Source organism: Dermacentor albipictus, chromosome 6 (assembly GCF_038994185.2).
Source record: "Dermacentor albipictus isolate Rhodes 1998 colony chromosome 6, USDA_Dalb.pri_finalv2, whole genome shotgun sequence".
Lineage (NCBI taxonomy): Eukaryota > Metazoa > Arthropoda > Arachnida > Ixodida > Ixodidae > Dermacentor > Dermacentor albipictus.
This window is the reverse complement of record NC_091826.1, coordinates 64,001,628-64,018,947: the sequence shown is the minus strand read 5'-3', so window position 1 is coordinate 64,018,947 and position 17,320 is coordinate 64,001,628. Positions and strand designations below refer to the sequence as shown.

Genomic DNA, 17,320 nt, shown 5'->3' with positions numbered 1-17,320 from the left:
GCGCATCCTAGTGGTGCCGTGTAAAGGGGCAATACAGGACATCTCATCACGCTAAAGTACGTGCACAACGACAAGAAACTGGGCGCCTTAGCTTTAAGTGTAACGTTTACCTTGAGAGAATGGCACATACAATATTGTAAGCCGTGGCAATGAGATGAGAAGGCGCACAAGCGGAGCTAGATTATCTCTAGTGGAGTAGTCGAAGCCAATTTGTGAAATACAGAGAAACGTTGCCAGACGAGTGGCTATGCCACCATTCAAAGGTTCAGTTCGGCTATATTCAATGGTAGCTAAGTGATCACGTAGGCATCAAGAACACCGCCCAAAAATTATCGAGCGGCACCTTTAAGAGGGCCGTATCAGCAGAATTGTGACAGCATACGCAGAAAAGAAAAATAGGTAGAGAAACAAAACAATGCCAGGACAAAGAAGGACACAGGGATGGAAACATTACGCCGAGTTACGGGAAAAACAATTCGAAAGCAACGCTGATATTTTCATTAAGATAAATACACGACGAGAGGGAAGCATTTGTGTGCCTGGCTGGTAATGTGTCAAGAGGCTTTGCGGTGAAAGCTCCATACTTTTTTGTGCGTCGTCTCATTTTGCATCGCGCAACCAGTTATAATGACTCGGTATGAATAATCTGCTCACAAGAAGACATTTGTCCTATTTTAGGTCACAAGAATCGCAACCTCTATTTCTGACGCCTTATATCGATGCCTGTGATTATGAAACTGCAAAAAATTTGAGCAAAGTGCCACTTTTCGAAATGATGGCGAACGTATCAGCTTACTCTGGACTGATCACAGTAAATAGCACGTACAACAGCAGCCTCTTCTTCCTTTTCTTGGTCGCAGAGGTAAATACCTTCAATTTTTACGAGTCACGTCTTTCATTGCCACCTCTCACCATATTAGGATTACGTGTCTGGTTTGCGCTGTCACATCACCGTTTCATGTTTTTTCCCCAATTACACTGCTCATTTGAGAGAAAACGGTTGTGGGTAGGGGCGAGTACTCAGTCAAGTGACAAGAACAATACAAAACAAGCTCCGCCTATATTTAGGTAATATTGTTAGCATTATTGACAAAAAATTGTGTGGTCTTACATGTGAAAAACCCCTATTGTTTATAATGGAATGTTAGAGCGCGGCAACCGACGGAGACAAAGGAGGCACGCAAAGTACACAGGCACAGCGCTCACTTTCAACAAAAATAATTATTTTGCTGTTGCGCAGCTAGCTTTAAAGCCAACACTTGGCAAAAAAAAAAAACCAACCAACAAGAAGATCACACATGCGCACAGAACCTGCTCGTACCGCTATCGCACCCTGGAAATTGAATCAAGGTAGGTCAGCTCATTTTCACACGAGGCTATCGAGGGACAACTGATACCGTTATTTCCCGCAAAGGAAATTGCGACAGCCTCGACAATTTTTCTGTTAAGGCTTGATTTTCTCCTAAATTTCCCGTCTCTGCCTTTTTCAAAAAATCTTTTACCAAAACAGCTCGCTTAAACAAGACTTACTTTCAGAGCCTTCGTACATGTCGTCGCGTCTTGATCATCGGTTTAAAGTGTTCATTCCTTTCTGTCGCACAAATGTTTTCTCTGACTCATTTCTGCCGAAAACCAGTGCCGAGTGGAACCGCCTTCCCCCCTCCATCGCCTGCATCGAGGAGGCATCATCTTTCAAGACTGCAATAACTGATTATCTTTTGAATTTATCACCTTAATACTAATAATTGTTTGAGCATGTATTTTTTATTATTATTGTACCCACCCCCCTCTGTAACGCCCTTTTGGGCCCTGAGGGTACTGTAAATAAATAAATAAATAAATAAATACAATCTTGCATTTGCCGAAAACAGGTTTGAACCCACAGTCGCGACAGTGCCATGCCTAGATGACCTTGAATAGTGTAAACATGGTTGTGGCGTTCCTTGAGCGAATCGTTATTGCGTCGGGCGGTTTGCCCGGTGAAGAGTTTACCACATGAGGTAGGTGTCTAATATACGATACACTGGGCACACTGTGTGAAGCGCTGTCTGTGATTAATGCTCTTTGGAAGACAACGCTAGTTTGCTTACTCCGAGACGCGAGTTTTCTAAGCGCGAAAGAAGCAACATCAACATTTGCACTCCGGCAAACTTTCGTAAGGTTGTGTGAGATTCCATGAAAATACGGAATAACTGCCTTTGTTACGTTGTCTCGACTTTGCCCTTCTGTGATCTGTGTCCTTTCGCTACCAGCTCTTTTAACTTTCTTGAGTACGCCTTTCGCGACACTAACCTGCAAACAAGGCGCATCCAGCTGCGCTGAGGCGGGATACCTGCGACCGAAAGCTTTCTTCCGCCTTACGCACACAGGATTTCTTCAAGACGTTTGAAAGGCAAGAGGCACCAATACTTCTTCTCACGAATTTAGAGTGCACAGACCCAAATGGAAGTAAATGCCTGTTCGCCCTTGTCTCAAGCAACAAGCACACATTTTGTGTCAAAAACTGAAGGTGCCAGTCTCAAAACCGAATGTTATTTTCTTCAAAAAGCTCAGGCGTCGAAGTTCGGGTACCGAGTTCAACCAACAAGCCCAACTCTGCCCTATCCTATATGTGAGGCACGCCGTAGTGGGTGACTCCGGATATATTTTGACCACCTGGATTTCTTTAATGTGCAGCCGATGCACGGTGCCCGAGGCATTTATTTTTCATTGCACCTCCGCAGAGGTTATACAGTTATACGTATACAGTTATCCGCAGACAGTTATACGTCCCGAACATGTCCCTGGTGTAGCAACCACACAGCGACACTCGCGCACATAACACACGAATGCACCGACCGTCCAGGCGACGCAATTTCGCCACGAGTCACAACACACACACTCACTACGTGGTCTTGGGAGGCGAGACTCTCCGAACTGGACCTGGGAAGCCAACTGGCGACCCTCGACCAGGCCCGGCGAGCCGCGATCGCCAGTGGAGCCCTGTCAGAGGGAACCACCCAGGAATAAACCGCGCAACGTTTTCTGCAATAATAAAGTTTCTCCTCCTCCTCCTCCTCCTCCTCCGCAGAAATACGACCTCAAGGGCAGCAGCAAATGCCATGGCTGCTATACAACCACAATGGGTTGTATAGAGCCAAAATCTCGAATATTATTGGTTTAAAAGGCAAATTGAAGTGGAAAGCTTGAACTAACGGCAGTACCAGATTTCTTCTAACGCCTTCAGCAAGAGTGCGTTGTGTGGTTTTCTAATATACTGCACAGAGTATAACTCAGAAGACTAAAAGAAAAAACAATGATCCGAAGCAGCAAATGCAGTGCGTACGGAGATGCAGAATTCAGAGTAACAATAGAGAAAAACAGGGAAGGAGCATGAACTCACATACCAACACCAGAAAGCCAGCCTCCAGTGCCACCACTTTATATTTTCTCGTGCTAGTCCGCTAGTCTGCTCGTGCTTGTTAGCCCCGGCCTCTCTCTCGAGGCCGGGGCTAGCAAGCACGAGCCAGCGTCACGCTCGTCACGTAGCGCCGCAGCCAATGGGAAGTTAGGTGCCGTTTCGCTGCGCCAGACGCCGCTGGCTTTTTATCTCAATGGGCCATTTGATGCTTTCGCATCACAAATAATTACGCAGTACATAGCGTGATCAAAGCCACTTAATGGGTTTTTATGACGAGATAACACTATTTCCGTCACAGTTCATGCCCTCTTTCAAGAAAAATTATGAAGCTATTTACTTCTCGTAATTAGACCGATAATTAGCGCACAGTAATATTTCTGGTGATGGAGGAGGACTGATGACTTAACACCATAGGTCTCATAGTCATATATTGTATTAGTGTTTTTGACAGCTTGGCTAACGTTATCAAGGACACACTGCACATGAATTTATCTCTATCTTGACAAAGCATTTGATTAATTCGTTAACCTTCACTATGCTATCTGGCTTTTAACCAATGTTCGCTGCTGTGATGTCACGCTAAGCTACTTCGACAAAGACAGTCCGCGTGCATCTGCTGTCATACTATTTTATTTTTTAATTAGTGTTGCTTTAATTATGCCCCATAAATGAAGGCAGTTCTCTTTCAGACACCCAGGCAATCGATCAGGTTTTCTTTAGTACTGACGAAATATCCGAATGAACTTCTGAAATTTCTTTTTCGCAAATAATCTTATTCAACTCATTTCAGAAATTTGAATTTTCTGGTTTCCCTGTTAAAAATAAGGGAGCGCTAAGCTTATTGTGTAATGAATATTTTTAGTTGGTCCCATGTAATTTCTTATCTCCTCATCAAGAAAAGGGAACAGTCCACGCCTCCCCAAATCCAAAAAGTCAGATTGTACCTAACGACCATCTCGTGCTTCTCTAGGGGAACACGAGCGACGCACCTATCCTGCTGTGGACACAAGGCGGCCCAGGCCAGTCGTCGCTGTTTGGTCAATTCCTGCAAAATGGGCCTATTGCGTTCGACGCAAATCCGAACATCTCAGTAAGGACCAATACGCTGCAAAAAAACATGAGCGTCATTTACCTGGATGTACCAGTTGGGGCCGGTTTCAGCTTCGCGGATAGCCTGGACGGCTACTCGACCAGCTTGGAAGACATCACACGGGACGTGATGGAATTTCTTAGGCAATTTCTCGAGCTCTTCAGCGAATTGAAAAATCGGGATTTCTACCTCGCTGGAGAATCTTACGCAGGTTTGTACGGCTTTCTTTTTTTTTTCGCAGCGCATACCAGTACAGAGAAGAAAATGCATGCAGGTAGAACAAACTGCTAAGTGGTATCTCGAACAAACATTGATTGCTTCCATTTGCTATGGCTCTTTTTATACGTCGGCATTGCGGAATGTTCTTTGGTAGCCAAGCTTCGCAACCGTTTCTTCCGCTCACAGCCTCAGGAGCGTACAGTGTTCTACTGACAAACACTTGGTCAGATGTTTGATAGCTCACTGTTCTGACGTAATGCAATGGTGACGCCATAAAATACATCAGTTCTACGCTCAGATTAGCGTTATGTAAGCAACACACTATAGCCAGGGGTCACCTACTGATGTATTACTAATATTAAGTAATACATAAACGATGGAGCACGCAGATAAATATTCACTTACCTCGACTTGATAGTCATGACCACCACACACAGGTGCGACTTATAATAGGGCTCGAATACGCATGTTAGAGTGTAATAAATCTCCTTAAAGAATATATATTTTGTTCTGTAGTTTCATATCTGTAATGCATAAAATATCTCGCTAATTAGCGCCTCTTTCGCGGTCCAGCCACGCTCTTATAGAAGTTTACACCCTTTGGCGTATACCTTGTCCCACAACAAGGACCACCATTGGCCTTGCTTGCGTTTGCTTTCTTGAAAACTCCGCGCTCGCTACTTTCCTATCGCGAATGCTATGTCACGCTGATAACCCACATGCCATTCGTGACTTCGAAGTGCCGGTATCGCAGCAATAAAGCAAGGAAACTCTGGCAAGACAGAAGACGATTATCGTTATGGAACAATATACTTTTCAAAGTTGAGCGTGCAACTGGTACTTACTATATGAATATGTGTTACATCGCAGTTAATGTTGTGAATTATGTTGTTGCTTAGCGTAGTGACATTATGAACATGATAACATCATATAAATGAACTTGCTGTTGAGCAATGGCATATTTAGCATGGATTCTGGTTTCAAAGCTTCCTAGATAATCACAAGAAGATATGTTGATTAGTTTTCTAACTGATGAGGCACTGCAATTGCCGCTACAAATACATGCAGATAGAAGCTGGAGATAATGACGTACATATTTGAGGCTACCGCCATTTAGTTATGTGTTAAACGTAAACGTTTTAATAAATTCGTTTAGCATATGGAATCCTTGACACCTGTCTAGCATTGTTGCTAGGAGAACACAAAATACTAGTAAATGAGGAAGAAAAGTACGTAAGAATTACAACGGTTCGGTATCGCAGGCGAAGGCCAAAACTATACCTGCACCGCTGTTCTAAACATATACCCGTATGATGCCACACTAGCGTAGTTCAGTGCTTTCTCTGATCATTACTGTGCCTTTAGTGGCCACTGTGGCACAGGCTTAGGAAAAGTTTCAGCAGCACGTCCGAATATAGGCACGCTTATATTTCTGAACTGCTTATGTGTACCTGTGCGAGACAAGTACACTCGCATTACTGTAAAGCGACAGCGACACCGTGCGAATAATTATGCGGTAAAACAGCAGGCAACCAAGCACTTATATCGTAAAACAACAGCGAGAAAGACAAGTATGGATTTCATTAGTTACACAGACATTATTTAGGCTCAGAGAAGTTTATATTAGGGCAGTCATGGCCCTTATAATACAAGTTTGACCGCGTGGCATCTATTCAAGGTTCGTCAAGCATCCACGAATCGCACACACACAAAAAAAATAACTGAAAAGAACGTGCCACCATTCAAAGGAATTAACAGATACCTTTTCTCCTGAGCATTCTTCCTCCTCACTAAATCCATTGGGTAAGTCGGCCTATATTTTTTCTTTTTAAATATTACTGAAAACTAACCGAGGTGAGGCTGATTATCTGCATAGAGAGTAGATGAAGACAAGGAGTATAATAAATCACCCCGATAGGGAAACACGCGACGTGTAATGGGCTTGAGAGAGGGCTAGTTGGTGTTTCATGTTAATGTGAATTGCAGCAGAAACTGGGATAACGAAAGGAAACGACGAATACAAGCACATCACCACTGTAACCATGGCCAAGTCGTTGATTGTCCGCCTCCAATGCGAGAGGTCGCGGGCGCAACACCACGCGGCCGCCGTTTACCCGCCGGTTATCCGAATGGGCACAAGCGTCCCCCAGCCCGATACTCGGATTTCTTTAAGGGTCAATCGTCCTGGGAAAGGAGCCAGTGCCATGCAAATCCCATCGACACTTGCGGGCGCAACCAAAGCCTGAAATAAAGGAGGTTTGGGTCACTCTCACGGCGGACATATACATCCCATGTGGTTTCGCAATGCCCCCTGGTCGGGGGCGGAAACCCGTTTCCAAGCGTCGAAGTCCAATGAGGGCCGAGTATCTACCAGGATGCCACTTGTGCTTGTTTTAACGGTACGTACTTGGCGGCTGCATTAGCCTGTCTCCCACAGACACTGCGGATGCTCTTCAACAAGGCCATCTTTGGCTGTACAAAGAGCGACCAGAGTCCGTGCATAGCGGCCCCATGATTATACAACCCCGTATCTCCCGCATTCGAGGCGGATGCTATACAACTAGGCAATCGCTGCGGTTCTAAAATGGAGCGTGGTTGTTTCATGTCGCCAATTTTCCAATGAGTGGGTGTCCTTACAAACTATTGGAGCTTCTGTAGTTTCCGAACACCAGGCCGGTACCGTGCTTGTATCTAATTTACCGCTAGGTACCCGGCGGCAGGATTCGTCTGTCTCTCGCAGCAGTGGCGAATGGTCGACCATTTCACCAAAGCTGTGGGAGAGTTCGGGGGGCGGCGACAAGGGGCGCCTATAGACCCTCGAAAATCTCTATATGGCCCCCTTTCGAGATAAACCATATAAATAACTGCGCGCCAGATGGTGGTTAATCTCTACCTATTAGGTTACAGTGGGTTTCTGGCGACCCTTAAATTAGAACTCAGTTCCTCCCACTTCGTGAATCAATTATTCATGAAAACTGCGGTCATTAGCCTATCAACCTGTTGTTTTAACAGTTCGCAATAGTATTTCCCTTAGCGTAGATATGGTGTTGCAGGTGCCACAAAGAAGAGAATCAGGAGGACTGTAAGAATAAGTTGCCACCAAAGTGTATTGCGTGTACACTGTTCCTGGGGTGAAGAAAGGAGCCCGCAAAGTTTGAAAATACGATGTGACTATTTTCCAGTCTGGACGGGATAGAAGCTCTTGACTATTACAACACTCCAAGGGTAGCTCCTTCTCGTGAAATTCCCTAAATCATTTTCTTGGACTAACTCTGTTACAATTTTCTTAAGCGGTTCCCTAACGAAAGGCACTTCGCCTTTCACGTAGAATGACCTTTCCTTCATTCAGGCTTCGGGCATAACTGTGATTCCACATAGATATAATCGCCGTAGAATTAAAGGAATTATTGCACTATTTTATCATCCCGAACCCAAGTGGTTGGTTCTTTTTCTGATGATTTGTAAGAGCGGTGTGAGTTAGTAAGGATTCATTTACAGTTGTATACATATCATAATAGGTGAGCGTGGCGGACAGGCCATGAAATTCGCAAAGCTTCGCCTCCATCCCCAAATTCACCTCAATGTTGATTTACTCTTTTACAGCAAGGTACTCTGTTGCCATCGCCCACCAGCTGCTAACAGATACGAAAAACCTACCCCTTCAACTTAAAGGAATAATTGGGGGAAATGGATTTCTTGGCCCCATACTGGACACGGTCAATTCGTCGGAATTTCGCTACCAAACCTCAATGCTGGACGACAATGGACGCATGCAGTTTGACATGAGGTTCCAGTACATGAAGAACTTGTCAATGACAGAAAACGCTACTCAAGTTCCGGCTATATTATTCAGTACGATTTTCGCTGACCCTACGCAGCAACGACCCAGCTGTTTTCAAAATCTTACCTTATACAATGACCATGCGAGCCCTCTGTACACTGAGAGACCATACTATATGCTTGCGTGCTTTTTCTTCTTAAACTCATCTTTGGAGTTAAGGAGGCAAATTCACGTCGGAGACAATGCTATTTTTCGCTTCTCTGAGCTAACCCTTCTTACTAAGCTTGCGCCCGACGTTTTGAGAGATATCAGTAATCTCACGCAGCGTGTGTTGAACGAAACAAGGGTTTTGTTCTACACTGGTCAACTGGATGCACTTTTCCCTTCGGTCAACCAGCGAGCCTATTTTTCTACCCTGCAATGGGCACACACTGACCAATATCGCCAAGCCCCACGAAAACCTTGGAGCCCAGCCGGTCGGAGCCCGTACATGGGTTTCGCTGGCTACATGAAGCAAGCAGCGAACTTTACGGACGTTGTTCTGCTTGGAATGAGCCACTACGGTGCCGCAGAAAAACCAGATGAAGCTTACTACTTGACTACAGAATTCGTAGCAAACCAACTTGGAGCTATTTGAGCACCAAACGCAGCTAAAGCAGGAGTTCCTTCAGCTCCCGACACAGTTCAAACATAAGATGTTTCAGACGTTTCAGTAAAATATCAGCAAAATAAATATCAATAAAGTATAGCCACACTTGTAAGTCAGTCAATTATCATTTGTAGTGCATTCTCATTGCCACTGGTTTGCATTTGTTCGTTCGTTCTTTCGGTGACAGAAACATGACACAACGCTTGCTTTAAACTATCACGACGAATCAATCAATCAATCAATCAATCAATCAATCAATCAATCAATCAATCAATCATGTTTATTTAACGTGTCCATAGACAATCGTAAGGTCTGGGTGTTGGCGCACTGTAAAAAAATACAAATACATGTAAAGGAAAAAGAAACATGAAATAGAAAATGACAATTATGAAAAGGAACAGCATACAGTCAACAGAAGCCAAGGTGAATTCACGACAGAAAGGCGGAGAAAGAAAACAAACACTAGCAATGCGTGAGAGTCAATAAATATAAATTAATCAGTTAAGCCTTTACATTGTGTGCCCCCCCCCCTCCAAAAAAAACAGCAACGCGAGGTTTTAATACTGGCGCACAGGCGCATACAAAATATAAGGTACAGCTTTAAAAATACACAAAGGCAGAGAAAAGTGGATGTATAGAAAACTCATTTAGCATAATATTCGTAAAGAACAAAGAACGTGGAAAGTTGCTAAAGGAAACTCTTATGAGTCGACAGAGGTGAGGTGAACCGAAAATATAGCGAAGATTAGTAAGCAAGTAAAATAAAAAAAACACTGCACAGTTAAATGCACAAACGTAAGGGAAAGTGAATAAAGAAAGGAAATACGATTCATGCCCAATATAAGCAAATGCTACGCATCAAGAACTATATATGTACGAGAAAAAGAAGAAAAGAAAAATATAGCAGCTGTAACTTGAGTCATTTCGTCAGGCAAGCTTACAATTTTCTAAATCACCTGACCAATGCGCGCGCGTACGTATACCGAGGAAAACCAGCAGATGAGATTACCAAGCAGTGAACATAACGACAAAAGGGACTCATAAAAACATTTCGCTCAAGCACTCCGTATAGATGGTTAACCAGCGAAGTTGAAACGTGCGGTCCCAGTGTTTATCACTGGGTTAATCCCGATGGTTCACCAAAAAACGGCTTGGCAGGCTGCCGGATCGTCGGTACGCAGTTGCTGCTTAGGCTAGGCTGCACGAGACTGTTCATTTGTCCGGGCTGCAGCACTGGTATGGCGCAGACGATCCCATTTCCGGTTCTGCTCGCGCGTTGCTGATCGAAAGCTGCCTGCTCCTAAAGAGTACGTATGACGCAGGGCCTACGAAATTCGGACCCGGAGAGAAGCTGCTGCGCGCGCGTTCGGCTGCGATGGAGAGCAGCGACGTCACTACTGGCGCTGCTAATGCAACACCACCTAGATAGCACAAGGCTGTTCACTAAGATCCTTGGCGTCATGTCAGCTGGCCCGACTTCCATAGAATCTAATGAGGATGCTCCCAAATAGGCAACAATGATTTTGACGTCACTCCTTTCATCCCGCCAACCGTGTCAATGGAAATTTCGGGCCAGGTAGCCTGACGTCATGGATCGGAGTAAACAGGCCTTGTACTGCCTAAGTTTTGTTGGCAAATCCTGCGCCTCTATATCTCTTTTTTTGCGCATGCGCATGGGGTTGCGCCAGGGGAGTTTTCGGCGTACAGGCGAACGACAGACAGACGGACAAACGGACGGACGAATCCGCTAGCCATATAGAGCTTCGCTGTAAATATCCGAATCCGCGAAATAGGTATCATACAGATTTCGAATTCTTTACAGAGCAGAATGTTTGCAGCCAGAGACAAGGAGGTACGAAGATCGAATAATAATAATAATAATAATAATAATAATATTAATAATAATAATAATAATAATAATAATGGCCATCAAAAAGCCAAAACAACATAAACAGGCCGGTTTAAGACTCAGTTGGCTTGTAGGACCGTGCCTATGAATATGATACACATTGCGAAGAAGAAAAAAAAAACAAATTGATGAGACATGTGGAATACATAAAATGAATGAAAATGAACGGAGAAGAACAAGATATTATTTGTTTATGTACTTAAAACGAAGGAAGTTGAAGTAAATATTACGATGCAAAAATAGTTCTGGAAATTCTGGCATAGATTATTAGTTATTATTAAGTATTCAACTTCACAAAGTAATATAGTCAAAGCAAAAGTGTCAATGAGAATATTGTAAACCATCCTGAAAAATTCCCGGCCCATCTTCCTCTCGCTCTATACGACCTACGTAAAAGATTTTTCCAAGCCTGAAAGAAAGCGATTGATAACGCTAAGCAAAAAATCAGAAGTAAGCAAATGGAGGACAAATATTGACTGCAATTTTCCAATAATTAACTCAACAGACGACGATAAAATCGTGTTTTCATCTTATTTTGAGCCGCTATTACTCATGTAGATAGTGTAGCCCCGTGTGAAGCAGCAGCGCCTGCCCACCGCCTCCTCTGTTGCATTGGCCAAGGATTCCTCTATCCGTTTGGTGCACATTACGCGTCGTACTCGTTCTCGTGACCATCCACAAGGAATAACACAGTTGTCATTTTCGCGGAATCAACAGGGCTATATCCATCTTTACGCTCTAAAATTGAAAACAGCGTAAAGAAACGTACAAGCCTATCTTAACTGCTGTTATCAGTGTGTTACTTAACAAACTAGCCCAAGGTATTCCATACTTTTGCGTTTCGGTCTACTTGCTAGCCCGATAGACCGTTTTGTGCCAATTATATTCGAATCTCGAGTACCGAGCGAATCTGTTAAATTGACTTTTCATTGGTATTTGTAAAGAACGCCCTTGCTTCTTAGTGGACATTTACAAACAGAGACCGTGTGACCAAGTTGAGCTTATTTTCTATAGGAACCGCTTCGCTTAACACAAACTTGTGGCACTCGATCATGTACAGGCCGCACATGCCTGCCGTGTTACCACCACGACGGCATGGTGATGGCTCTACGACAACGATGGGCTAATGTCAAAGGCACGAGGAGAATGAGACGGCACTGAATAACTACAACAACGTAGCTACGACTGCACGACGGAAGGACGATCACAGCACGACGACCAAAGGGTAAAGACACCCGAGTGACGACGGATTGGCAATAGCCTGAAGTAAGTGCCGGAATCATGTTTAGTGTAGACCATACCTTTATGACGACGACTGCGGAACGGTGGTAGCAAGGTGGTGAAATGAAAGTATGAAAATGGCGCCATTGCAGTGGCATGACGATGCTAAACTGATTAGGATGGTGGGACGACCAAGGCATGACGACAATGATATGACGAAGGTGGAAGGACGACGACGGAGTGAGGACAAAGACAGGACGAAAATAGTATGACGGCAGTGGAGCCCCTACGACAGGACGCCGTAGATGGAATAGCCACAACGGCATGATGGCGACTCTCTAACGACGACGCAATGTCGATAATGGCATCACGACTACAGTAGGGCGATGACATGGCAACGATGACGGCATGAAGGTGGCGAGGTGGCAACGCAGTGACGGCGACATAGTGAAGACGACAAAATAACGACGACGATGAAAACGAAGGAATGATCAGAATGGCATGAAGGTGATGAAACTACGACAATAAAATGATGACGAAGGCATCACAGTTATAGTCTGCTTGTGTTGGAGTTCCCGTCCTCACTTGTGTGGGTCCCCTGCACGTACCGCAGTATGTCTGACGTATGTTCAGCCTTTGTCCGATAAAGGCCATTGGTGCAATACTGTAGCCAGGATCGAGCACGGATGACAACGGTACGATGATGGCGGCGTGATGACGATGACTATATGTCGACGACGGTGTGTGAACAATGACGTCACGAGGAGGGAGTGATAGTGCTGGGAGTACTGTGCGATGTGTAACCCTATAGGTACTATAGGTACTGCTATTACTGCTGCAGCAGCAGCAGTAGTAGCAGCACCATTAGCGAGAAAATGGACGAACGATGGTAAGAAAGTTCCGCTTATCGCAACAAAATGCCACTGTCAGCATCCTAAGCATTCAGTGTTTATTTTAAATATTCACGTAAAACAAGCGGAAATACATCGAAAGAATTTCTGGAGGGCTTCGACCTAGAATTTGGTTTAGGTCGCACAAGTCATAAAACCAGTACCAGTAGCCGTGCTCAAGAATGTTTCCCTAACATCACTAAGCAGTGTGTGTAACTAAAGTGTCATCAACATATGCCTTGCCGCCTTCTGTTTTTGTTGCTTTCTCTGAGTGTTGCTCTCAGTAAAAACGCTCAGTCAGGAAATGTTTCAGACTATACACATGTCCGTGGGCGTCAAATGAATCTGTATATAAAAGATTATATAAAAGATAAAAGATTGACCGTATCAATGGCTTCTGTCCTGCATACAGAAGCCATTGATACGGCCTACCATTCCTTATGATAAATATATCACGCTGCGTCTCAGCCACATTCCTTTTCTCATTCATTCTGTGATTTTCCATTCGAGTACACCACCTAAAAACGCTATTATTTATTCCGCACCTGAATCACGTATTCTCATCAATAAAAATTTGACATTGAAGAACTGGTTATTGTCCTTTTCCTGCCGATGGTGGTCATTCTTTTTGTCGTGTTGCACTGTACTGATCCTTCTGCCCCCGCATTTATTACGCATCGCTATAGTACATGATTTCTCTGTCGTCGCTAAGTGGTTTCGTAGGTACTTTGTATGCAAGACATTCATCTTGCTGCGTGCTTTCAGGAAAAAAATTTTCTATATTGAATGCGTCGAATTTTGGTTGTACAACTATAACATTGTACATTATTAGCACGGACGTTGTTTATTTTATGCCAAGTAACTATGCAAAGAAGTGCGAAGTGACAAAGCTAAGTTAACGCCAAGTTTTTATGCATTTTTTGAAAATTTTATAGGAATGTACTTGCGTGTCTGTTCATGTGCGCACGTTCAGTGAAGAAATCGGATGTTGATATTCTTGATATAGTCACAGAAATGAAAGTGGAAGAAGCGTTTGCTGACTGGTGGTGTTTGTAATTGCTTGAGCCACTAACAAATTCGCGATGTGCTTCCTAATAATACGAATTCACATTACCCGGATATCAGGTTCGATCCAATCTTCCCAAATGACGCGAAACTACTACCTTACGGCATCTTAAACGTCATGTTACAGCCACCTCAGCACTCTGGGAACAAATATTATCATTGCAACAGATGCATCACAGTGCGAGGAAGAGACTGGCATTGGAATATTTTGTCCTGCACTCGACTGGTGTTTTTCTTTAAGATTGCCTGATTGTGTGCATGTTTTTCTGGCCGGGTTTTTAGCAGTAATTCTAGCTTTACGTAAATTGGACCAAATTACTACAACCGCTGCTATTCTTACTGACTTCCTTTCCGTATGCTCTTCCCTTACCGCTACTAATGATTCACCCATGCTAAAGATCTTCGATTTGCTAGTTCCTGCCCATATGCAATGTGCTAAATCCATAGATAGTCACAAATTTATGCTCCATAATAATTTGCAATAATCCACCCATTTCTTGGCCAATCCCCCATCGTGAGTTGGAGCCACACACGTGCAGACAACAACAACAACAACAACAACAACGACGACGACGATGACGACGACGACGACAACGACAACAACAAATTAATTGGTGACGAGGTAATGACCGCAACGTCGTGACGACGGACTGACGACAATGTGGGGCAACGCTAGATTGACCACCATGGTATGACGATGGTGGAGTAACGTGGACGGCAAGACGACGAGAGTATGGTTATTCTGGAATAATGACGGTACGGCGACAGCATGAAGACGTCGGAATGACGAAGACTTGATGACGACTGCACGAACAAACTTAGGTAATCACAACATAGCGACGACGGCAGATCGAGTATGGCTAACATGATGACGATACAGTCGCTACGTTCCTGTGATGACGATGTTTGCATTCAGACGACGTGAAGCTTGATATATATATATATATATATATATATATATATATATATATATATGTCTACAGGGAGTTCCAGCGAACATTTTCAAAATTCTTCTAAAGCTGTCTGTGGCCGATATCAGAATTATAGTTCGTGAGCTGGTCTACTCGAAGCGTTGCACAATACTTGCACACATAATTGAGAAGCAAAATAGACTAATTATTAACAATTCACTAATTATGTTTTACCTAATTATATTATGGCCCATATTGCAGTTTACAAATTGAAGCCGGGGAGTGCACAAGGCGGATCCACTCGGAAGGAATTTTCAAGATGACCCCAGTTACGAGATATACATTCCAGGACTTTGCGGGTAAATGCATTGGCGTTCCAGGTAATTCGTTAACAAAACTTCGTTTCATGGACAGAAGCACACAAGGAACTGGAACGGCAATGCATTTCTCCGCAAAGTTCGGGAATTTTTATCTCGAAATTAGTGTCGTCCCGAGAATTCGTTCCAAGTGGAGCCGCCTTGCAAAGTCCATTGCTAGAATTTGTAAATTGCAATATGGGTCATAAGATAATTAGCGAAAAGTTAATAAGTGAATTGTTGTTAATTAATCGATTTTGCATTTATATTTCATGTGCAAGTAGAGTCGGTCACTTCGAGAGACCGGCTCACAAACTAGAATTGAGCTATCTGCCACAGGCAAGCTTTAAAAAGTTTTTAAAGTGTGCACTGAAACACCTTGTGTGTGTGTGTGTGTGTGTGTATATATATATATATTGTTACGGGGGTTAAAAACGGTCAGCCAAGAGGGGAGATTTCGTACGTGACGTCAGTTACTTGGCACAAGACACGGTAAGGGCCGGAGTAGCGTGAAAGTAACTTCTCCGAGAGGCCAACGCGTGGCGACGGCGACCAAAAGAGAACCAGGGCACCCGGTGTGTAATGGACCTCACGATGGCGGGCGTCATATAAGCGCCGCTGATTGTCCTACGACTCCACAAGTTGACGTCGGGCAATGTGACGTGCTTCTTGTGCTTTGAGGATGGCTTCACGGGCGTACTCGGATGTCGAATTCAGACTAGCAGGCAGAGCGGTGTCGAAAGGTAACGTAGGGTGGCGGCCAAACAAGAGGAAACAAGAGGCGAGACGAATTAAAGGCGAAAGTAACGAACGACAACGCAACGTCCCAGTTGCGATGGTCATCGAAGACATACATGGACAGCATGTCAGTGAGGGTGCGGTGAAGGCGCTAGGTTAGACCGTTCGTTTGTGGATGGTAAGCAGTAGCAAGTTTGTGTTTAGTCGCGCACGAGTGTAGAATGTCATTGACAACTTTAGAAAGTAGCGGCCTCGGTCGGTGAGGAGCTGTCGAGGGGAGCCGTGGTGAAGGATGACGTTTTCTAGGAGGAAGCTTGCGACATTGGTTGCACAGCTTGTCGGGAAGAGCCCGTGTGATTGCATATCAGGTGGCGTAGTCTGTTGCTACAGCAATACACTTGTTTCCCGAAGCAGACGTAGGAAAAGGGCCTAAAAGATGAACACCTACATGGAAGAATGGTTCTGATGGTACGTCAAGTGGTTGAAGGCGACCAGCAGGGAGTCTCGTCGGCTTTTTGCGTTGTTGACAAAGATCACAAGCAGCGACATAACGGCTGACTTCACGGTATAGACCAGGCCAAAAGATGTGCCGATGAACGCGGTCATAAGTCCGGGACACGCCAAGGTGACGTGCAGTCGGTACATCATGAAGCTGGGCGAGAGCAGTCTGACGCAGATGCTCAGGCACAACGAAGAGTGGGGCAGGGCCGTCCAGGCGCATGCTAGAGCGGTACAGTATACCATCTTGAAGTTCAAACATGTGAAGGGAAGGATCGGGCGTCGTTGAAGTGAGCCGTTGAACGAGGTGTTGCAAGGAGGCGTCCCGACGTTGTTCGGCTCCAATGTCGCGAAAAGCAGCCAGAGAGAGAACGGTGACAGGTATGCCAGCCGAAGAAATGGCAGGGGGGTCTACAGGATGGCGCGACAAGCAGTCCGCATCTTGATGTAACCAGCCGGTCTTGTGTACAACTGAATATTTGTATTCTTGGAGGCGCAGAGCCTAGCGGCCAAGGCGCCCTGAAGGATCTTTGACAGACGGAAGCGAACACAGAGCGTGGTGATCAGTGATGACTGTGAATTGGTGGCCGTAA

General features: G+C 44.6%; 1 protein-coding gene across 6 annotated transcripts in view; it reads left to right on the top strand.

Moving 5' to 3' along the window:
• The window catches only part of LOC139061118 (probable serine carboxypeptidase CPVL), a 61,820-nt gene extending 52,577 nt beyond the window's left edge, over window positions 1–9,243 (top strand). For 4 of the 6 annotated variants that reach the window (XM_070540692.1, XM_070540691.1, XM_070540690.1 and 1 more), the window contains 3 exons: window positions 679–862; window positions 4,371–4,701; window positions 8,313–9,243. In XM_070540692.1, coding sequence (XP_070396793.1) covers window positions 679–862; window positions 4,371–4,701; window positions 8,313–9,127 — 1,330 coding nt within the window. In that variant the 3' untranslated portion in view covers window positions 9,128–9,243. The remainder of the gene's footprint in view (window positions 1–678; window positions 863–4,370; window positions 4,702–8,312) is intronic. The other 2 variants (XM_070540695.1, XM_070540694.1) reach the window with 1 other exon arrangement.
• The last annotated feature ends 8,077 nt before the right edge of the window (window positions 9,244–17,320 follow it).